Here is a 23,373-nt window from a genome sequence, read left to right on the forward strand (position 1 = left end):
GGCGGCGGAGACGGTTTCTCCATCTTCCCTCCCCCTCGGAGTTTCCCCTCCGGAGGTTTTTTTTTTTCTTTTCCGGTGCCCGCCCCCTCCCGGCGGCCGAGAGGTCCGGGGGGGCCGCCGGCCCGCTCTTCCCTCCCTCCCTCCGTCCGTGCGTCCGTCCGTCCCCGCCCCCTCGCCGCCGAGGAGGCCGAGGCCGCCGCTCCTCCTTCTCCTCCTGCGAACGGCCGGGGCGGCCGCGGGAAAAGCGGCTTGGAGGTGAGCGAGCGAGGGAGCCTCGGCTCGGACGGCCCCGGCCCCGGCGGTGCCCCCCGGTGGGGGTCCGGGGCCGCCGGGCAGCGTTCGCGGATTGTCCCGTTCGGTGCCCGTAGAGCGGCGGGAGGGCGGGCGGGCGGGCGGGCGCGCGGGGTGTGTGTGTGTGTGTGTGAGAGAGTGTGTGTGTGTGTGTGTCCGTCCGTGTGTGTGTGCGCGCGCGCGCGCGAGGGGGCGGGGCGGGGCGCGCGGGCGGAGGGGGCGGAGGGGGCGGGGCGGGGGGCGGGCGGTGTCAGGCCCGGCCCGGCCCGGCCCGGCTCGGCTCGGCCCGTCCCGGTTCCTGTGTGTCTCACGTTCTTGCTCCGCCCCCGCCCCCGCCCCGCCCCTTGCTGCCCGGTCCCGGCCCGGCCCGGCCCGGCCCCGATCCGTGCCCGCCCGCCCTCCCGGCACGAGGCGCCGAGCCCCCCCCCCCCCCCCCCCCCGGCTCCCCCGGGTCCCTCCCAACCGGCCGATTTTTCAGCCCAGGAGGGCGGCTGGTCCTGGCCGCCTGAAAAGCACACCGACTCACACACACTAAGGCACTGACGCACACGCACACACTGGCAAACACATACTGACATACTCTCCCTCTCACACACACTCTCCCTCACACACTCTCCCTCCCTCACACACACACGCTCTCCCGCACACACATACACGTTGTCCCTCACACACACACACTCTCCCTCACACACACTCTCACACACACACCCTTCCTCACACACACTCTCACACTCTCCCTCACACACACACTCTCCCTCACACACACACTCTCCCTCACACACACTCACTCTCCCTCACACACACTCACTCTCCCTCACACACACTCACTCTCCCTCACACACACTCACTCTCCCTCACACACACTCACTCTCCCTCACACACACTCACTCTCCCTCACACACACTCACTCTCCCTCACACACACTCACTCTCCCTCACACACACACTCTCCCTCACACACACACTCTCCCTCACACACACACTCTCCCTCACACACACACTCTCCCTCACACACACACTCTCCCTCACACACACTCACTCTCCCTCACACACACTCACTCTCCCTCACACACACTCACTCTCCCTCACACACACACTCTCCCTCACACACACACTCTCTCTCACACACACACTCTCCCTCACTCACACACTCTCCCTCACTCAAACTCTCACACACGCACACTCTCCCTCACTCACACACTCTCCCTCACTCACTCACACACACTCCCTCACACACACACTCTCCCTCACACTCTCCCTCACTCACACACACACTCTCACACACACTGACACACAATGACACACACACAATGACACGCACACACCCCGCCCCCGCCCCCCCAGCGCGTGCCCGTCGGCGTGCGGAGGCCGAGGGCTTGTCGCCCGGGAGGAAAACCGAACGGGTTTGATTTTCCTCGAAAAGTCCGTGGCTTTTCCGCCCTTCCCGGGAGACAGCCGGCTCCCTCCCCCTCCTCCGGACACCCCCTTCCCCCCAAATCCCAGCGGGTCGGGGGCGGGGGGGGGGAATCACCGGGGGTCCTGCAGAAACAGGGCCAAGGGCCGGAGGAATCCGGGCCCTACGTGGCCTTTCACGGAGGTGGCAGACAACCTGGAACTTTTGCCCGCTTTGTCCATCCCGTGTGAAAATCCGATTTTTTTTTTTATAGTGACGTCTCAGAGCCTAGGTTCCTTTCACCTAGGTCAAATCACTGCCGCGCGTCGTCTCTATCAGCTTTACTTTAAATTCTCTGTGGAACCCCCCCCCCCCCCGCCCCCCAAAAAAGTTTTGGCTTTTGATAATTAGTTGATATATTAGTTGTAATGTTAGCATTCCGCTGCACGCTTTCAAGCACTTTGGGTTAACTGAAAGGCGTGTCGCTTCCCAGAAAGGAAAAAGAGTTGAGATTTTTGACCTCCTCCCCGTGTGACCCCTGTAGTATCGGTCGTCTTCGTCGGTTGAAGGTTTGGGTTTCGGATTCGCTGTTCTGTGCCTTGCTTGAAAGGTGAATTGTATTAAAGTAGGTATCTTGCAAATGCGAGCTCTAGGCTGTTGAGTACTTCCAAAGGGCCCGAAAATGCTCATTCCGCGTCCACTGCCCCTGCACGGGTTTGTAGGAAAGGGAAGGTACAGGCCCGAAATCCCTGGGGTCTAATCCCAGCATCGCCACTTGCCCGCTGCGAGCTTGGGCGAGTCGCTTTAACTTCTCTGTACCTCAGTTTCCTCGTCTATCAAATGGGGGTGCGATGTCTCTTCTCCCCACTCTGCAGACTGTGAGTCCCGTGTGGGACGGGGGCCGTGACCGGCCTGATTGACCTGTATTCACCCCAGTGCTTCAATCAGTGCTTGACACCCTAGTAAGCGTTTGGCAGACGTCATCATTAAAAGAATTCCTCGTTAGCCGGTCTCTGTCGAAAACGGCTCACTCCGCTTGGAAACGGATAGCTTCTCGCACCAACTCAGGGATGTTTAATGAACTCAGTCAGGCTTGAGCCGCATTCCCTGTCTCTGCTTTGGCCAGCCGGGGCTGCGGGAAGGACACACACCCCTTCTGTGCTTCCAACCGAGGAAGAAGTAGCGTATTTTCTCAGGCCGAAGAACAGTGGCAGCGGTGAAAGGGATCTGCTGTGGGAAGACGAAGAGGGTGGTAGTACGGAGAAAGGCCGCGGCGAATGCCCCTTTATATAAGGGGGGGCTTGGGTGGGGCCGGAGGGCGGGCTGGGGGAGACTGGAGACCCGTTACGGTAAACCCCGGAAAATATTTAAACGTTATGCACGGGAGAGATGCCTTCACGTGCCTGCCAAATTTTGCAGCAACCCATTATTACACAAATAAAACAGCCCGGTCGCCTGGATCATTGAACTCCCGGGACATCCAGGAGCTCCGGATGGAGCCGGAGTGCCAGAGACCGGGCCCGGTCGGGTGACGAATAACGCAGCTGATCCGGAGCGGGACCGCCGTAGGATCTGACGCTGTACATCCTAGGTTAAAACCTAGCATCCTCCATCCAGTCAGTGTGTCATTGGAGTAGCGAAGGGGTAGGGAGGGAGGGAGGGAGCAGGGTTGGGTGCCGCCAAAAAGGAAGCCTGGATTTTCTCAGCAGCTGAACCGGAGCCGCGGGTTGTCGGTGTGCCGGGAATGTCCAGCCGCTTTTGGCCAGCGCCCGGTCCCATTCATAGCCTCTGCGACTGGAAGCCCGGAGAGGTGGGTGGTTCCTGATGTGCGCAAGCCCGGCCCCCCGCCGGGACCCCCGTCCCCGAAGACGATTTTGCGCGTCTCCTGACTTCTTTAAGAGGAGGTGGCATTGGAAGGCGGGTGGCGGGAGGAGCGGCGTGACAAAGGGCACAGTTCGTACAGTGCCCGAGAAGTTGGTTGGAGGGGGAGAGGACCAACGTGGTTCTTTAAGGGCAGTCAGATCATCCGGGGGAGCGTTGATCGCTCAGTGCGTGCCGAGCACTGAGTTAAGCGTTTGGGGGATTAGCTCCCAGGCTAATACCCACACTAACGGCCCTGTCCCGTTGTAACATCTTATAAAATCTGGGCGACCCCCCCCACCCCTCAACCTGTAGACAGGGCAGGGCTCATCCAGTCCAACTCTTCGGTCTTCTCCCAAGCGCTTGGCCCAGTGTTCTGCACACAGCGAGCGCTCGGTGAATATCGTCGATTCATTTTTGACGTAGCATATGTTTTCAATCAGTAGTATTTATTGAACGCTTACTGTGTGAAGAGCGCTGTACGAAGCACTTGGGAGAGGACGGCGCGAGATAGCGGGCAGACCCGTTCCCTGCCCGCCACGTTCTGCAGAGACGGTAAATAACCAAGTAGTTTGCCTGAAGATCTTAAACCTAGACGTAAAAAGGAAGCATCAGACCGCGCTTCCCATCCCGTTACGGAATAGGCGGGCTCATCTTTGATTTATTTTATCTTTTCTTGCCCGGAGGGGTGATGTCATCGTGGCCTTGGGCAAACCTATCCCAAGACCCCTCCGTCCGGCCCTGGCGGAATGTTCAAATCTTGGAATGATCTTGAAATTGGCATATTGAGAGGGAGGTCTAGTTCCCAAGGCTCATGGATCGTGTTCTGTCCAGTTTGTAGTCCTTGCCCTCTGGCTTTGAAAGGCATGTGAGGCTCCCAGAAAAGAAAATACGGACCTGGCCCGTAAATTAATCTGACTCTGCCCAGCTGAGGTTGCATTATTGGCCCGCCCTCTCGTTCCCAGTGCGTCCGTCGGCTCTCCACCGGCTGCCTGCGTGTTTCCAGGCAGTCGGTCGTATTGAGTGCCCACCCTATGCAGACGCTGTACCAAACCCAGCAGAGTTTGACAGAGGGGGAACGGGGCCCCGGCTCCTGCTCTTAAAGGAAAGTATACAAAGTAGACGGAGAAACGAATGCAAAAACAAAACTAGGGACAGTCGGGAGATGCGGAAGATCAAAGCCAAGGAAAAGGAACAAAGAGAAGCCGTGGTCCGCTAGGAGTTTATGACAGCGCCCAGGCTAGAGGACTGCTCAACATTCCAGTTGACCCGGGAGTGACTTCACGGAAAAGTTGGAGTTTTAGGGGAGCAGATTGTTATTATTTTTATTATTTATTGTGGTATTTGTTAAGCGTTTACTGTGTGTCAGACACTGTACTAAGCACTGGGGTGGCTATAGATAAATCCGGTTGGACACAGTCCCTGACCCGCATGGGGCTCCCAGTCTCAATCCCTATATTACAGATGAAGTAACTGAGGCCCAGAGAAGTAAAGTGACTTGCCCAAGGTCACACAACATTGAACGGCAAGGGAGAGTGTGTGTGTGTGTGTGTGGGGGGGGGGGGTGGTCTTACTTGAGAAGTAACATGGCTTAGTGGAAAGAGCACGGGCTTGGGAGTCAGAGGTCGTGGGTTCTAATCCTGGCTCCTCTACTTATCAGCTGTGTGACTTTGGGCAAGTCACTTCTCGCTGCCTCAGTTACCTCATCTGTAAAATGGGGATGAAGACTGTGAGCCCCACGTGGGACAACCTGATTACCTTGTGTTTACCCCAGTGCTTAGAACAGTGCTTGGCACATAGTAAGTGCTCAACAAATACCATAGTTATTATCATTATTCTTACGGACTGGGCATGTTTAGCCCTGGTGAGACGTCAGAAGCAGCGGTTGGTAGGGGAGAGGGAGAACCTGGAAGTGTTTCTCAGCAGTAAGTTTCTAACTATTAAAACTCAGACCAAAGTATGTTTTTCTTTTCTAAAGTCAGGCTGATGTAACCCAAGAGGAATGATCTCAAAGTTCCGGTACTATGTTAGCCACACATGGGTTTTCCACTTATAAGATTGTTCTGAGAAGTGGAGCTTTAAACTTACTGTTAAAAACCTAAATAAACGTGAACGTCTCCATTTGCCCCCGAACATTTAATATCGTCATGCCTTACATACCCACGCTTTGCTAGACTCTTGCATTAATTGGTGTGGAAGCATCTTCGGGGGTCCCTCCGGCTGCTTTTCCTACTCTCCCTCTCACCTTTCCCCTTCACCTAGCTGATGTCCTTTGCTTTTTCCGAAGGTGTAACGTGGCTTAGAGCCTGGGCCCGGGAGACAGAGGACCTGGCTTCTAATCCCCTGTGGACTGGAAGCCCGTTATGGGCAGGGATTGTGTCCGCTAATTCGGTCGCATTGGACTCTCCCATGAGCTTAGTAAAGTGCTCTGCACCTAATAAGTGCTCAAAAAGTACCATTAATTGATAATTCCGGCTCCTCCACTTACCTGCTGTGCCCCTTGGGCAAGTCACTTCACATCTCTGGGACTCAGTTCCTTCCTCTGCAAAATGGAGATTCTATGTCTGGTTTCCCTCCTACTTAGGCTGTGAGCCCCTTGTGGGATCTGATGATCTTGTATCTTGTACCCCAGCACTTGGCACATAGTAAACACTTAGCAAATAACACTATTGTCATCACTATTATTATTGTTAATATGGAGAGCTGTCCTCTTTGCTGGCCCCCTTTATATTCTTTTTTATTTATTTATTTATTTAGCCAGGGTGTGAGTCTAGAGGGATTATCCTCTCAGCGTTCAGCTTTCTGACCGAGACTAAGTAAATCATCTCTCACTTTAGCCACCCTTCTCCAGGCTCTGTGTAGCTCCTCAATTTGAGTCTTCTCTTTAGTTTTGTCCTTTGATAGCATTCCCCCTCCCCCCCCCCCTTGAAAGAGCGATAATCTCAACAAATCCAATAGTTTGCCAGTTTGGCCCAGTCACTGTTTTGGGGTTGGTTTTTTTTTCCACAAAAAGCCTGAGCAGCCTTTAAAATCGCAGGCATTTTGGTAGTACCTGCGACGATCACATTAAATGATCACGATGCGACCTGACAGAAAGAAGAAAGATAGAGACCCAATCCCAAACCGAACAAAAGTCCAAACCAGCACCCAGTCCCTTGTTGCTGCTTTCTGGAAAGTTGAGCTTCATACCAGTATTCCCCCTTTCTCAGTGATGATCTGTGCTGTTGAAATTGGAGGTTGCCCTTTGGCTGTGTCCCGCAGAAGAGCCGTCATCTGCAATCAGTTTGTCAATGAACGGTATTTAGTGAATGCCGAATGTGTGCAGAGCACTGGACTAAGCACCTGGGAGAGGATACAAGTTGGTAGATGTGTTTCCGAGGAGCTTACAGCCACAGGGGTTTACATTCAGGCCTGACAAATTCTGGGAGGTGATTCCTCAGGTTCCCACATCACGATATTAACAGATTCCTTAGCACCCCTAAGCCGGGTCCCACTTCAGATGATATCTTGTAATGACGGGTCGACATTGGTCTCGTCTCTGCCCAAAAGGGTTTAAATCGTGACCGGACTAGATAAGAGCGGGGAGGTTCGAGTGTCAGGGTTCCGTGTCCTTGGTACATAATGCTAGACCTGAATTCTCAAAGGTTAAGAATCAGTGCTGTCCTCAAAAGACCCTCTTCAACTGCCTTCGGTACAGAAAGGAAACCTTTCGTTTTGCCGCTGGCCAGCAAAGTGTATTGTGTGTTTTTGTTTTGGTTTTTGGGTGTGTTCTTTTCCCCCCCTCCTTAAGGTTGCTCTTGTGCCCCAGTTCTGTAAGGGGGAAATCATCATCATCATCATCAATCGTATTTATTGAGCACTTACTATGTGCAGAGCACTGCACTAAGCGCTTGGGAAGTACAAATTGGCAACATACAGAGACAGTCCCTACCCAACAGTGGGCTCACAGTCCTTTCTTTGACGCGGGAGTTGCATTATTGCAGACCCTTGCATCCAGGGAATAATAGTAATAATAATAATGGCATTTATTAAGCGCTTACTGTGTGCAAAGCACTGTTCTAAGCGCTGGGGAGGTTACAAGGTGACCTCGGCTGTTTGTGACCGAGGCACCGTGTTTCGCAGCATCCGGATCGCAGGTTGTCGCAGGAACGGGTGCCGATTCCGCTGTCGTGGTCCGGCCAAAGCGCGGAGTGAAGCCGCCGGTTCTCTCTGAACTCAGTCCACCCCACCGGGGACTTTAGATAGGGGCAGGTGAGGTGGATCCATTTCTGGCCACCTTTGGCCTCTGGCCTGCTCAGGAGCCACACTGACCAGCCTGGCGGAGAGCGGAGCGTCCCGGCCTGTTTCAGCCTTGTTTTTCGCTTCCCCACGTGGCTCCCGACAGCAGGCTCAGGGGAGCGGAGCCTGACTAGCCGCACTCCTGGGCCACCGCTGGAAACTGCCCCGGCCAAGGCCCCCTGGGAGCCTTTCCCAACCCTAAACCCCATGGGCTGAAGCAAAGTGCTCACAGTCAGTTACAGGATATAACAATTTTTTTGTTTTCCCATTCTCCTTTGAGTGGGTGTAAAACGATTGTGCTGCTAATGTGAATTTTTTTCTGTTTAATTTTTTTTTTCCTTGGCCAAAACAAATTTTGGTTTGTGGGATTCTTGGCCGCTTTTGTGTGTTAATGAAGTTCAGTCTACTACCTTAAGGGAGAAGTCAACAAAAATACAACGGACTCCTCCCCAAGTCAGACAAAAGTGGTCCTGGGAAGTTTTGGGAATGGGTCTTTGGGCAGCCCTTCCAGGAAAACGGGCAACCCTCCGTTGGGTCATGAAGGAATTGATTATGGGATGAAAGCGTTTGTCTGGTAGCACTCACACTTTGACCCCCGCCAGCTACATCCCTGGTAGGTCAGCGATCGGGGACCGAAACCACTCCTACTGAGTTAGAGAAGTTTGGGGAGCCCTCTGAGTTGACTGTGATTATGTGTCTGGGATTTGTTTTTGCCAAGGGGTGGTCAAGTACATATTTTTCAATTTTATTTTTTGGTAAAACAAGAAGGACAGTGTCCAGGTTTGGGTATAGTGCTACTGCATTTAATTCCCTGGGCACGGATGGGTCAGTTCCTTTGTGGGCGAGCTGGCGGGGGTGAAAGCAGAGATGATGGTGTGGCAGAATTTCCGCAGCACACCGGTTGGAAACGATCTTCCCGCAATGACTTTGGGGTGAAGAGCTGGAAAATTCCCCAAAGCAAGTTGATTTCTATTAGGCAGATTCCATTAAGCTCCTTGGGGTGAGGGAAGGGGTCGACAAATTTTAGAGGGATTCTGGTGGTTTGAAGCCCAGTTTCCACAGTTGCAGGTACACTCGGGCAGTTCCCTCTGTGTGCTGTCACCAGCTAGGGTGAGAAGAAGGTTGCGTTGCTGCCTCCTGGAGAAATCGGCCTCGCGATAGCCAAGCGAACTCCCCGTTCTAACCCCGTCCACCTCTGATGCCTAGTTGTTGTCACTGCCCGCTCTTTGGAGCAGTATTTTCTGGGTATTTGTCCTTCTTGACCTACTTCGCTGGGGAAGTTACGGCCCCATAACAGCGCAGTTTGGTATTAAACACTCTTCTCGCCTCAGGTTTCTTAACAGAGTCCATTAGGACCCGATTTATTCTCTTCTATAGCCTAGTCTTCCCATTTTTTTGTCTTTACTTGGGGCCAAATAATAATCTATGGCCCAAGCTGGAGTGTGTGAATCTACCTGAAATCACTGAGCGGGAGCGCATTAAGGCCAAGCTTCTGACCCCCGGGTCATTTCAAAAAGGTTCACATCTGCCTCAGTAGCTGCATGTTGGCTTTCTGGGCCATTTACGTTGCCACTCTGGGCCCACTTGTCCACTGATGAGTCTTGAAGAAGAGGTGGAAGGTGTGTGAAGGATTATTCCAAGGTGGTGGGGGATTTTCCTCTTTCTCTCTTCGCCTGTCCTGCTTCTCTCGATTTCCTGCGGCCCTCAACTTCTGGGAAGCCTGGCCACCGTAAGAGGTAAGCTAGTCCCTTAGAGATAAATGCCAGGTCATTCGGGAGACGATTCGTGAATTGAGGGAGTCTGGTTTTCAAAACTGAGTCGTCGTCGTCCTTCTCTTCCCTTTCCACACCAGATTTTCAAACTTGGGGGAATGTCCCCAAGTGAAGTTACCCGTTAATGTGGGTTTGGCATCAATAAATCTGTGGTAATCCAGATTCATTCAATCATATTTGTTGAGTGCTTACTGTATGCAAAGCCCTAAGCTCCCAGGTGCTCTAACGGTGGGATTAGAAGGGTCAATTATTTCACTCAGTGGGCAGGGGAGCAGGGGTCACTATAAATAGCAAAAGGTACAAAGAAATGCCAGTTAAATTGCGGGGCGGGGGGTGTCCTATGCTTGCTTCATAATCCATTTCTGTATGAAACCCAAATGAGGCCTCTGAACCGACTAAGCAGGTGAAATTTTGGTCCTTAGATTTTTGGTGTCATGGAAGCACCCAAAAAAGTGGGACAAGTGACAGGGGTGCCATGAAAGCAGGCAATTTAAGTTATGGCTGCTAACTCACAGCACAATCGTTAATTAGAAATTCCTGAAACAATAAAAGAAGCAAAATTCTTCCCTTTTCCAGAAGTCGTTAATGTAACAAACTGCTATAAAATGGCCCACTGTCACTAGAAGAGACCGGCTCCCTTCCCCCTTCAAATGAATGGGACAGTTTTTTAGGGAGCTTTTCATCAAAACAGCCCTTTATTAACCTGTCGGACTAAAAACCTGTGTGGTCTCGGTGAATGCGGCTTCTGAGTCCCCCACAAGAGGCGTGTTCAAGACCATTGTGTGCCAGATTCTGAAGTCATCGCAGGCTATGTACTTCACGACACCCTGAAAAAGAGATCTGACTGGTGAAAAGTAGTGGCCAGGCGTCTTTGTTCTCAGTGAAGAAAGAGGGCATAGTGGCTCTTCTCAAAATGCAGCTAGGGGACAACTTTGGTTTGGCCCCAACAAAATTTTTTTTTTAATTGGACTTTTTCATGTACCTCTATTAAGTTTTTATTTACCTGGGTTTCTTTCATTTAAAACCACTTCTCACCATTACCCCAAATAGATGCAGCCCTCCCTGCCCTCTCCCCCAAAATGTTGTGGCCCTCTGCTAATCAGGTAAGCTTGTTAGGGGGGGCAACCAGCCCTCCTGGTGGCTGCCACCCCTGGAGTAGGTGATCAAGGAGTAAGGGTAAAAAGTAATGATGATGATGGCATTTATTAGGCACTTACTGTGTGCAAAGCACTGTTCTAAGCGCTGGGGAGGTTAAAAGGAGATCAGGTTGTCCCAAAGGGGGCTCACAATCCCCATTTGACAGATGAGGGAACTGAGGTACAGAGAAGTTAAGTGACTTGCCCCAAGTCACACAGCTGACAATTGGCAGGGCCGGGATTCGAACCCATGACCCCGACTTCAAAGCCCATGCTCTTTCTACTGAGCTAAAAGAGGATGGGGCTCTTAAGGACCTTTTTGGAAAGAAGTTGGATTTTTTTTTTTAATGGTATTAAATGCTTACTACGTGCCTGGCACCGAACCAAGCAGTGGGGTAGATACAAGGTAATCAGGTTGGATACAGTCTATGTACCACGTGGGGCCACACAGTCTTAATCCCCATTTTAATAATAATAATGATGGCATTTTATTAAGTGCTTACTATGTGCAAAGCACTGTTCTAAGCGCTGGGGAGGTTACAAGGTGATGAGGTTGTCCCACGGGGGGCTCACAGTCAATCCCCATTTTACAGATGAGGTAACAGAGGCCCAGAGAAGTGACTTGCCCAGGGTTCCACAGCAGACCAGGGGCAGAGCTGGGATTGGAGCCCAGGTCCTCTGACTCCCACGTTGGCTCTTTATCCGCCAGGCCACGCTGCGGCCCTGTTTCTGTGAGTTGTTGCACGCGCTTGGCCTGAAGAGTCTGGTTTTTCAGTTTTGCAGCCTGTTGTAGCCCATTCAGTCGAAGCGATCAGGTTACCGGACAGTGACGGGGCACAATTTGCTCCCCTCCTCCCACCCCTCTCGGTATGGCTGGCGTGGGCTCAGTCCTAGAGAGAATAGGTCCCTGAACTACAGTCCGGTCCTCCTCGTAACTCCTCTCTTCAGTTCACTCTTGCACCGTCAGGCAAACAAGAGGGTAAACAAATGAAAGAGGGCAGAGGAATTGGCTGTGGTAAAGTTGTTGGGGTTTTTTTTGGTTTTGGTTTGTTGTGTTTAATCTGTGAACACAGTCAGTGTTTGGCGATCTGACTTGGTGGCCTTCTGTCCAATCATCTTATTGAGGTATTTCGTCCTCCATCCCCAACTCCACTGTCCAGGGATAGCGCCTGTGCTGTGGTTCTCGATCCTCTCCGTCCAACAATGGAAGCCACTTGCAGGAGGCAGCGGGAATTGAGCCAGGAGACCAGGGCTTGAATCCCGGCTCTGCCACCGGCCTGCTGGGTAACCTCAGGCAAGACACTCGACCTCTCTGGTCCTCAGTATCCTCCCCTATTTATGGAAAAATAATGCTTATTCACACCCTCCTTTAGCTCTCTTTATTTATTTGAATGGTATAAGGTACTATGTGTCAGGCACTGTACTAAACTCTGGGGGGAGATTCAAGCTAATTAGGTGGAGTTCAGTCAATGTCCCACTTGGGGCTCAGAGTCTTAATCCCTGTTTTACAGATGAGGGAACTGAATGACTTGCCCAAGTGGCGGAGCCAGGATTAGAACCCAGGTCTCCTGACCTCCAGCCTCATGTACTTTTCAGTAAGCCATGGTGCTTCTCGATAGAGTCCTGCATCTATTTGGCTCAGTTTGCTTCTTTGGACCACTTTAGTTGTAAAATGTTGTCTGTCTCCCCCATTACAGTGTAGGCTCCTCGTGTCACTTCACTGTTTTGTTCTTCCCGAGCACCATGGTACAGTGCACTGCACCAAGTGAGCGCTCAGTAATTTTTTTTAAGGCATTTGCTAAGCGCTTGCTATGCTCTGCACGTAGTAAATGCTCATATACCATTGTTTGCCAGTACTAAAGGCTGGTGTAGATACAGGCTAATCAGATCGGACACAGTCCATGCCCCACGTGAGGCTCACAGTCATGATCCCCATTTTACAGGTGAAGTAACGGAGGCACAGAGAAGTTAAGTGACTTGACTAAGGTCACCCAGCAGGCGGGTGGCGGAGCCGGGATTAGAAGCCAGGTCCTCTGACTCTCAGGCCCGAGCTCTTTCCCCTGGGCCTCGCTGCTTCCCTCAAGAAAGGCTCCCCCTCCTCTGACTAGTTGTATGGTAGGAGGATGTTGGGATAAGCCGTGTGCATTTTGGGGGAATCTGATCAATGTTCCCTGCTGAGGGAAGAGAAGGGGTTGATCCGAAAGACTTTTCATTCCCGTGCTGATCTGGGAGCTGTGGGGTGGAAGAGGGGGCTGTCCATGGAGAGGGTCTTGTTGCCAAAGTTGTGGTTTTTAATGTCTTTCGGTCTCCCCCCCGCCCCTCCTCCTTATTTTCATCACTTTGACACGACTTGCAGTGTGAACGTGCTACCTATAGTTTTACAGTGGGTGGGGAGGACTCCCGCCGTTGAGACCGGAGTAAAGGGATCTTCCCTTTAAGAAGGGGGACGGGCCCCAGAAAGAGGAAGTGTGTTGGTGTTTTGGTTCTCACAAGTGCTCAGCATCTTCGTGGCCGGTGCTCTGCGCATGTTGTCCAAAGGAAATTCTAATGGGAGAGAAAGTGCTATTTGCAGACAGATGGGAAGCTATTGATCCTCGGGGCTTGTAAAACCCTTTCCCTTGTCTGAGAGTATCATCCATTTATTTCCCTGAATACAGCGCGCTGTACTGAGCCCAAAGCACAAAAACACATTTCCTGCCCACAAGGAGTGGCTCTGGTATTTTTTTGAGCACTTACTTTGTGCAGAGCACTGGGCCAAGTGCTTGAGGGAGGGCAATACAACAGAGACGGTCGGCATGTTCCTTCCCTTCAAGAAGCTTACAGTCCAGAGGGCCGCTAGACTGCTGGGTGGGCTTGGCCAAGTCACTTAATTCCCCTGTGCCTCAATTTCCTCCTCTTTAAAAGGGGATGAGACACCTGTTCCCTCTGCCCTCACTGTGAGCTCCATGTGGGAGGAGGTTTGTGTCTGAACGGATAATCTGGAATCGACTTCGGCTCTTAGCACACTGAGGATGGGCGTACGTGAATACCTAAGGGCAAGAGGTGGCCGAAGGATTGTTGAGGCCGAGGTACTGATGATTAGTTGGAGGAGGCTGGTCGGAGAAGTGGGTCTGAGGAGGACTTTGAAGGTGGGGAGAGCTTAGGAGGAAACAGGGAGTTCCAGGCGTTGCAAATGACGTGACCGTGGCAGATGAGATGAGAGAGGCGGGGATCGCCAGGAGTGCAGCAAAACGCTAATGAGCCTCAGAAACCGCCGTCTCTGGATCAGCTCTAAATTGAGTAATGGAAGGTTCTGATATGTTTAGAATGCCAACATCTTAAAATTTTTGAAAAGGTGGAATGATACACAACCAACCTTCTTGGGAGATTATTTTTGTGTGTGTACGGGGGCTATATTTAAAAAGCAAGTGAATACTTTAGGAGTAGGCGGGATGAGATGACACTTGAGGCCCATTAGGTGAACCGTTCTGGTCACTCTAATTTAATTTCTTTCAGTGAAACAAACACGATATTTACCCGCCATCAGCCGGCTCCCAAATTCATCCAGCTTGTAATGCGTCTATCTATATCCCAAACTGGGAGTAATGCGGGGGGGTTTTCGTTGATGTGACCACTTGAGGATTTCCTTGTGCTCTCAGAGTAATAGACACCAGTAAGTCTGGATGCGATTAGAGACGACAGAGGCTGACCCAGACCCGGTGATGGGCAACACAATCGATCATATTTATTGAGCGCTTAGTGTGCCCAGAGTACTGTTCTAAGCATTTGGAAGACTTCAGTACCACAGAGTTGGAGGACACGTTCCCTACCCACCAGGAGTTTACAATCTAGCATGACAGTGACTTCTGTGGGTTTCTACTTGTTTCCATGTCCACCCAATTTGTGAAAACATCAGCCTAATTTGTGGCCCCAGAAAAACTTCCTTGGTGAGTCATTGGGATAATTGCCCTTTAAAACACCTGTTTTTACTGCACCTTAGCCCCAAGTAAACACTCACATTTTCACTTACTCATTTTAAAAATCATTTAATTGGATTCCCAGCCCTGTCGTCGATGCCATAGCTCTACCTCTTTGTTTCCCCCTGGATTAAAGTTACTGTTCCTTGCTCAGTTGCCTGTCGTTCTCAAGTTTCCCTGCCAGAACTCACCCACGGAGTTTGATCCTACTGTTGGATGGGAGAGCTGGGGTGAGAATACGCATGTGTCGCTCGAGGTCCTGTTCCCCAAAACTTTCCGGCACGGAAGGTCAGGCTAGGGGCATCACGCTGCTAAAATTGTCGCCGTCCGTGAAAAATATAAAATGGACCGAGGTCATTTACCGTCTCAAAAGGTGTGGTGTGTCTGCTTGGGGCTCCTCTTTTGAGAGGGGCAGGGCTAAATTTTACGTAACGGGGCCCATTGCAACACCATTTTAACTCCCTAAACTGTCCAGTGTAGTGCTTATGATTATCACGACCATTCTCTCACACTACAAAGTAGCTTTCCTTCAGGTGACTGATGAGTGATCTTGTTTGGAAAGTGCACACCACAGTAGTTCCTCTGAGGAAACCGACTGAGACCAAGGTAGTTTATGTAAATCTAGACACTATGGGTAGGAAACGACTCGACGGCATAAGACAAGACAAGCCCCTGATAAAGAGAGGATCCTTCTCCAGTTGTTTCTCGTGACCGTTTGGGTGCTACTTAAAGCAGTGCTTACGGTTTTTCTTATCTCAGCAACGATAATAATGATTGTGGTGTTAAGCGCTTACTTTGTGTCGAGCACTGTACTGAGCGCTGGGGTAGACACAAGATCATCAGGCCCCACACGGGGCTCACATTCTGAATAGGAGGGAGCACAGGTGTTGAATCCCTGTTTTGCAGATGAGGGAATTTAGGGGCTGAGAAGTGAAGTGACTTGCCCAAGGTCACACAGCAGACAAGTGGCAGAGCAGGGATTGGAGCCCGAGTCCTCCGACTCCCAGCCCCAGGCTCCTTTCTCTTGGCTGTGCTGCTTCCCAAAAAGTCTCTTTTAAAAATGTCAATCAAGTTGAGGAAAAGGATATTCCAACAGCATTTCCCTGTGGTTTCTGTTAATTATGGAAGCATATTTGTCTCGGTAGTCAGTCGGGGATATTTATTGAACACTTCCTGTGTTCAGAGTGCTCTACAAAGCAGGTGGGAGAGTACAGTACCATCGTGTGGGTAGACACGATCCCCTGCCCAGTGCTTCCAAGTGATGTTTTTTTTTTCCAAGTTTTTCTTTTTTAGACTAATCTCACATCTACCAACTCTGTTGTGTTGTACTCTCCCAAGCGCTTAGTACAGGGCTCTGCATGCAGTTAGTGCTCAATAAGTACCACTGAATCATATTTGATTTCTTAATCAGCCAGGTAGAAGTTCATAATAATAATAATAATAATAATGGTATTTGTTAAGCACTTACTATGTGCCAAGCACTGTTCTAAGCCCTGGGGTAGATACAAGGTAATCAGGTTGTCCCACCTGGGGCTCACAGTCTTTATCCCCATTTTCCAGATGAGAGAACTGAGGCACAGAGAAGTGAAATGATTTGCCCAAAGTCACACAGCCGATAAGTGGTAGAGCCAGGATTAGAGCCCATGACCTCTGACTGCCAAGCCTGTGCTCTTTCCACTAAGCCACGCCGCTTCTCCGGCGTTTTCAAAGGACCCCAACCTTTCTGGTCATTTTCAAGCACTTCCCCTAGGTCTTGTTGGAATCCCTCTCTAGACCTGTGAGTGAGTATTTTAAAAATCATCTCATTCCAAAATGGGTTCAAATCTCTCCAGATAAGTTCTCAGCTCTGTGTTCCTCTTTGGAAATAGCCTGTTCAGTTGGAGGGAAGCGCTCTTAGAAATAGGATAGTAGTAGCGTGTTAGCTCATCGTGGGCAGGGAGTGTGTCTACCAACACTGTTGCATTGTCCTCTCCCAAGCATTTAGTACAGAGTTCTGCACATAGTAAGCGCTCAGTAGATACCATTGATTTATTAATAGACTGGAGCCTCCCGAGCTTTTGGGTTCATCGGCAGTATAACCTAGCCATCAACCACTCTGTCGATCAGTGGTCCTTGTGATGGCCCATCCCTAGTTGGTGACCTGGGGGTTACTGCTCGAGAATGTGTTTCGGCAAACTGCAAAAGAGAAACCAGGCAAACCAGCTCATTCCCAGGCTGATTTGCTCCTTTTGGTCCTCGGGTCCGTTTCCCCAGGCGTCTCTGCCCCGCAAAATGCAGTATTTGCTTAGCATTCTGCCCTCAGAACAGCCTACAGGTGACCGGCGTGAACCCAAACGGCCAGACCAAAGCGGCCGGGGAAAAGTAACTCCCACTAAAGCAGAATGCCGGAGAAGCCTCATGATCTACGCGACAGCCGTTTGCTCTCCATCTCTGAATAGTATATAGGAAGGGCAGACAAGCTTACCGGCTCTGGAAACCTCACAGAATCATCTTTAATAGCTAGGGAGCCGCCAGGCCAAGAGCCACGGCTGGTGGGGAGGGGTTCACCTCAGGTAGGCCCCTGGGAGCCACCCTTTGGCTTCCTGTTGGCGGCAGAGGTCCCGAGGGTCAATTGGCCATTCCGTCTTTATGGACGAGGATTCCAGGGCCGGCTGGCCGGATGCGCTGCTGCGGATTCCCGTTGGGTCTTTTTAGCCAGGCTGCCTGACATCTCCCAAGCCGGTCACGTATTTGGAGGCGTGCAGGGAGAGAACCGCCATTGGCCCAGACTCTAAGCTCGTTGTGGGCAGGGAACGTGACTACCAACTCTTTTACATTGTTCTCCCCCAAGCGCTTAGTTCCGTGCTTGGCTTGGAGTAAGTAGAAGACCGACGGTGTTGTACTGTCACCTCGCAAGCATTTAGTTCAGTGTTTTGCACACAGTAAGCGTTCAGTAAATATGATTGAATGAATGAAAGTGCTCAATAAATACGCTGGAAGGTGGTGGTCCAGTCGTCAGGATGTGCGCTCGGCTCTTTTAGGAGGTCGGGGTTGGATTCCCACCGAACCCCGTGATACGGCGGCTGTATGGAAGGACGCATTTTCCCTGACCAGCTCGGGCACACGGACACCTCTGTCCCTTCCAACGCCGGGGCGGCGTTCCAACCAACCCCGCCAGTGAAAGATGCAGGTTCCAGAAGAAAGTGGTTTATTTGGGTATTGGGCTGGCACGGCATTGTTATTCCGTATACGGGGCGAGGAGGTCAGGAGGGAACTAAGGCTTTGGGGGGACAAAACAACCAAGAACTAGAATAGGGCTGAAAAAGATATAGGGAAGAACGGGCTGAGAGAGGTCGAGGTGGAATGGACTTCGAAAGGATCTTTTAGGTAGTCTATCCTCACACTTAGCATGTCGTTTTTACTTGCCGAGGGCTTTATCTCTATCGCTTCTTGTGCTAAGAGTCCCGGTTTTTAATTAAAAGTTCTTTTCAGTTCTTAAATAGTCCCTGCTCTTGCTTCATAAGGAAGCTACGGGACTTAGGAGAAGTCAGATTTAGGGGTCTGGAAGTAATTTTGGAGACCAAGATGAATGCAGTTGATAAACTTGGAGGGCTAGGGCAGAAGTAAAGCTAGAATTGCCGTGGTTATTGAGGGTCTCTTGCCTTATTGCTTCCCAAGCATGACTCTTGTAGAATTTTTTTTATGGTATTTGTTAAGTGCTTACTATGTACCAGGCACTGAACTAAGCACTGGCCAGATAATCGATTTGGACGCAGTCCAAGGCCTACACGGGGGCTCACAGTCTTAACCCCCGATTTTACAGATGTGGTAACTGAGGCACAGGGAAGTGAAGTGACTCACCCAAGGTCAGGCGGGGTTAGAAGCGAGGACTTCCAACTCCCTGGCCTGCGTCCTTTCCGTTAGGCCACGCTGATTCTCACATGGAACGGCCTTGCCACCCTACTTAAAGCAGTTGCCTGTCCAGAACTCATTGGTCGGGCAAGAAACCCCAGCAGTTCACCTGAGCAGGCAGCCTGATCCTGTCTGTGCAATTTAGAGATGAGGGGAAAGTGAAGATTGTGGGTTGGAGAGGAGGAGACCGGGAACTCTGAAAGTATAGAGTATAGGTCTCTTACAAAGAGTTGCACATCTCATTCTCAAGAATTAAGACACTGGAAGGAGAGTAGTGGATGGGTGAGATTAGAGAAGAGAGAGAAAGATATTACCTGAATTTGTACTGTATCTGTTCCAAGAGCTTCTCAAAAGGAGGGATAGTTATGACCCCCTGAGGGACCAACCAGGATCGTGTCTGCACACAGTAAGGGCTTTCATACAACATTACTACTACTATTACTAGTACTGACTGTTTGCAGGCAGAAAGCTCGCTCACTTTGTATTTTAGCAAAGGCCACCTTGTGGATTGTGACCAGGCGACTTCTGACTAGCCGGTGAACCTCCAAATGTTCAACTAGCCTGCGTCCCCCAGTGCAGTGTCACTTTACCATCCCTAAACCAGACGGGGGAAACGGTAGCTGGGAAGAACATCTTGGATCATTCTTCCGGGCAGTAGAGGCAGCATCCCTTTATCTCCTCCAATTAGTCAGTCAGTGATATTTATTGACCGCTTTCTATGGGCACAGCCCTACATGGAGCATGTGAGGAAGTACAGTACAACAGTCAACGGACCCATTCCCTGCTCACAATTCAAGCCAGAGTTGCCATTTTAAGAGGTTTTTTGTAAGCACCAGACTGTGACGCCTGGCCCCATTATGTCTGCTGGGGGACAGAGCATGCCACTGCCTGCCTTTCTGCTCCCAGTGAATCCTGCTTGGGTTACTATATTGGCACTGAAGAGAGTTGTTCTGGAAAGGTCCTAGTGCATTCCCGGCCAGAGCATCTTGGTCTTTACATCTTTTGTATTCCACCCAGGGGAAATCCGCAAGTGGGAATATTAAGTAGATGCTCATTGTGGAACCCCTCTCCTAGTGCTCGGACAGTGGGGCACTTTGAGATGGAACCGGATTCACTTTTCTGATCAGGCTTGATTTGTTAGGGTCTCCTAGAAAGCAGCAAGATGTGGACAGTTCCGCTGTGGGGAAGGGGATGGATAAGGGAAGGGGAGGCCGTGGTGTCTGGGAGCCAAAGGGAATGAAACGATCCTTTAGTTTAGGGGAAACTGAGTAGAGGATGCCAGCCCGCCAGCCCTCCTTAGCCCTGGAAGCCACTTTCTTCAGCTCCTTGCCGAGAGAAACCAGGTACCCTCGGAACTGTTTTGCTTTTAAATGCAAACTTTTTAGAAGGTCTGGAAACTGCTCCTCTTAACCTTTTCCAGATCCACTCGAGTCCCTTCTAAGCGATAGGACTCAGGGTAGGCGGTGCGGTTTGTGGGGAGTGAAAAGCCTAAATATGTATTCTTAAGTTTTTGCTTTTAAGTTTGCTTGGTTTTTGTTTTTTTTTTGAAAGAAGTAAATGTGGCTGGAAGGCACCAGCGTAAAAACACCAAGCAGTCGAAGGGGACAAGCTGTCTCTGAGCCCAGGGGGAGTGGGGATGGAGGTCTGGGTGTGCTCTGCTGGGGTTGAACTGCCCCCACTCCGACCCCGGGAGAAGGAACGACGGTTGGCTCTAAACTGCCTCTTGCCTTCCCAGGTTTTGGGGCGCCTCCCCGAGCATGAATTCAGAATGAAGCGGCGCTTGGATGACCAGGACTCACCCGTGTACGCGTCGCAGCAGCGTCGGATCGCCGGCAGCAGCGACGCCTTCCAACACCAGCACCGGGTTCTCGCCCCCGCGCCCCCCGTGTATGAGGCCGTCTCGGAAACCATGCAGTCCGCTACGGGCATCCAGTACTCCGTCACTCCCAGCTACCAGGTACGCTGCTGTGGCCGCTGCCGTGCCCTCAGTCGGGGAGTGGCGTTTGTTAAGCGCTTACTGTGTGCCAAGCGCTGGGGGGATGCAAGGTAATCAGATTGTCTCACGTGGGGCTCAGTCTTCATCCCCATTTTACAGATGAGGTAACCGAGGCACGGAGAAGTGAAGTGACTTGCCCAAACTCACACAGCTGACAAGTGGAGGAGCCAGGATTAGACTCCGACTCCCAAGCCCGGGCACTTTCCACTGAGTTACACTGCTTCTCAAGCGTCCCGTCCTTCTAAGGGTCGGCGCTCATCACCTCTTTCTTCCTTGCCGGCAAGAGGAGAGAGGGCTTTAGCTCCTCAGGGTGCTTCTAACCCAGTTTGGGTTAGCATGAAGTATTCGAGACCGTGATTCAAAGTGCCGTTTGTCAGAAATTTAGGGCCCTGGGCTCTCAATCAGTGGTATTTTAGTGCTTACTGTGTGCAGAGCACTGTACTAAGCACTTGGGAGAGTAATAATAATAATAATAATGGCATTTATTCAGCGCTTACTATGTGCAAAGCACTCTTCTAAGTGCCGGGGAGGTTACAAGGTGATCAGGTTGTCCTACGGGGGGCTCACAGTCTTAATCCCCATTTTACTGATGAGGGAACTGAGGCACAGAGAAGTGAAGTGACTTGCCCAAAGTCACTAAGCTGACAATTGGCGGAGTCGGGATTTGAACCCATGACCTCTGACTCCAAAGCCCGTGCTCTTTCCACTGAGCCATGCTGCTTCTGTTGTACCATGCAACAGAGCTGGTAGGCACCTTTCCTGCCTACAACGACCTTTCAGTCCAAAGGATGAGCTTCTCACCCACCCCGTTATTATTTTTTTATTATTATAAATAATAATAACAAATTATTATTGGGAGCCAGAAGGACTTGACTTCTAATCCTGGCCCTGGCATTTGTCTGCTGTGTGACCTTTAGTAAATCACTTAATTTCTCTGTGCCTCAGTTCCCTCATCTGGGGCGTGGACTGTATCCAACGTAATTTTCTTCTATCTACCTCAGCACTTAGAGAAGCAGCGTGGCTCAGTGGAAAGAGCCCAGGCTTTGGAATCAGAGGTCACGGGTTCAAATCCTGGTCCCGCCAATTGTCAGCTGCGTGACTTTCGGCAAGTCACTTAACTTCTCTGTGCCTCAGTGACCTCATCTGTAAAATGGGGATTGAGACTGTGAGCCCCACGTGGGACAAGCTGATCACCTTGTAACCCCCCAGTGCTTAGAACAGTGCTTTGCACATAGTAAGCGCTTAATAAATGCCATTATTATTATTATTATTATTATTATTGTAACCCCCCAGTGCTTAGAACAGTGCTTTGCACATAGTAAGCGGTTAATAAATGCCATCATCATCACTTAGTTACTATGCTTGGCACAGAGTAAGCGCTGAAATACCATTTGAAAAGGGGGGTATTTATAAAGCGCCCACTTTGTTCAAAGATAGATGGATGCAGTTCCTGCCCTACACGGGGCTCCCAGTCTAAATATGACAAAGCTATCCCCTTTGTAATAGGATGGCTCACACTCTCTAGCCTATTCCCTAACCCATACCCCCTCTCCGCCCCCCAGAAGGGAACGGGTCTGCTAATTCCGTTGGATTGTGCTCTCCCAGGCGCTTTATACAGTGCACAGAGTAAACGCTCAATAAATATGAGCCGTGGGGGAGAATCCAGGCGCTGTAGGAGATGGGAGTGACTTTTCTCTTTTGCACCGGACTTAAAATTTGGGCCCAGTCGGTGCCGACAGGCAGGCAGGCAGGGTATGTACTGTCACAGGTCCTGCGTCTCCATTGAAATGGAAAGTTTTCCCAATGGAAAGGCCGCTGCTTTTTCCAATGGAAAAGCCGCTGCTTTTCCCAATGGAAAGGCCGCTGCTTTTCCCGCTGAGTTTATTAAGCCTCCCCTTCGCCCTGGGAAGAGACACCCCTCTGCTGGCCAGAAGCGACCCAGCCCGCATCATTCAAAGGTCTCAGAGTCCTGTTTAAATGTAATAAAAGTGTCACAATAACCCGTTGGATTTGGAAGTTTTCCTCCGTCCGTTTTACATTTTGGCAGAAAGAGACCCGGGGTACCGTTGCTCCTTGCCAACCATCCCACGGCTGAGGATTTTGGAAGGCCCCATCCATCGTGTAGGGCTTCTGTAGCCTAGTCAATAGTTATTAATAACAACAATAGTAGTAATACTAATAATAGTAGTATTCGTTAAGCACTTGACTCCTGAGCGGTATTTGGTAAGCACTTACCGCGTACATTCATTCAGTCGTATTTATCGAGGGCTTACTGTGTGCCGAGCACTGTACTAAGCGCTTGGGAAGCAGCGTGGCTCAGTGGAAAGAGCACGGGCTTTGGAGTCAGAGGTCATGGGTTCAAATCCCGGCTCCGCCAGTTGTCAGCCGTGTGAATTTGGGCCAGTCACTTCACTCTTCTGGGCCTCAGTTCCCTGATCCGTAAAATGGGGATGAAGACTGTGAGCCCCCCGTGGGACAACCTGATCACCTTGTAACCTCTCCAGCGCTTAGAACAGTGCTTTACACATAGTGTGCGCTTAATAAATGCCATCATCATTATTATTATTATTATTATGATGGTACAACAATAAACAGTGACATTCCCTGCCCACAACGAGCTTAGAGTCTGGAGGCTGGGAGATGGACATCAATACAAATAAATAAAATTACAGATTTGTACGTAAGTGCTCTGGGGCTGGGACGGGGCTGGGACGGAGCAAGTCAGGGTGATCAAAAGAGCGAGTACTGTGCTAAGCGCTGAGGTAAATCCAAGATGGTCAGGTCCCACATGGGGCTCACAG

At 50.9% G+C, this 23,373-nt stretch overlaps 1 protein-coding gene across 2 annotated transcripts in view; it reads left to right on the plus strand.

Annotated features, from left to right (window-relative positions):
- The first annotated feature begins 205 nt into the window (after nt 1–205).
- The window catches only part of SIN3A (SIN3 transcription regulator family member A), a 62,109-nt gene continuing 38,941 nt past the window's right edge, over nt 206–23,373 (plus strand). Inside the window, exons 1-2 of one of the 2 annotated variants that reach the window (XM_038767066.1) lie at nt 206–255; nt 20,312–20,533. In XM_038767066.1, coding sequence (XP_038622994.1) covers nt 20,345–20,533 — 189 coding nt within the window. In that variant the 5' untranslated portion in view covers nt 206–255; nt 20,312–20,344. Of the gene's footprint in view, nt 256–19,836; nt 19,920–20,311; nt 20,534–23,373 lie in introns of those variants that run through there. The other variant, XM_038767064.1, reaches the window with a different exon arrangement.

The sequence above is a fragment of the Tachyglossus aculeatus genome, chromosome 26 (genome assembly GCF_015852505.1).
Source record: "Tachyglossus aculeatus isolate mTacAcu1 chromosome 26, mTacAcu1.pri, whole genome shotgun sequence".
NCBI lineage: Eukaryota > Metazoa > Chordata > Mammalia > Monotremata > Tachyglossidae > Tachyglossus > Tachyglossus aculeatus.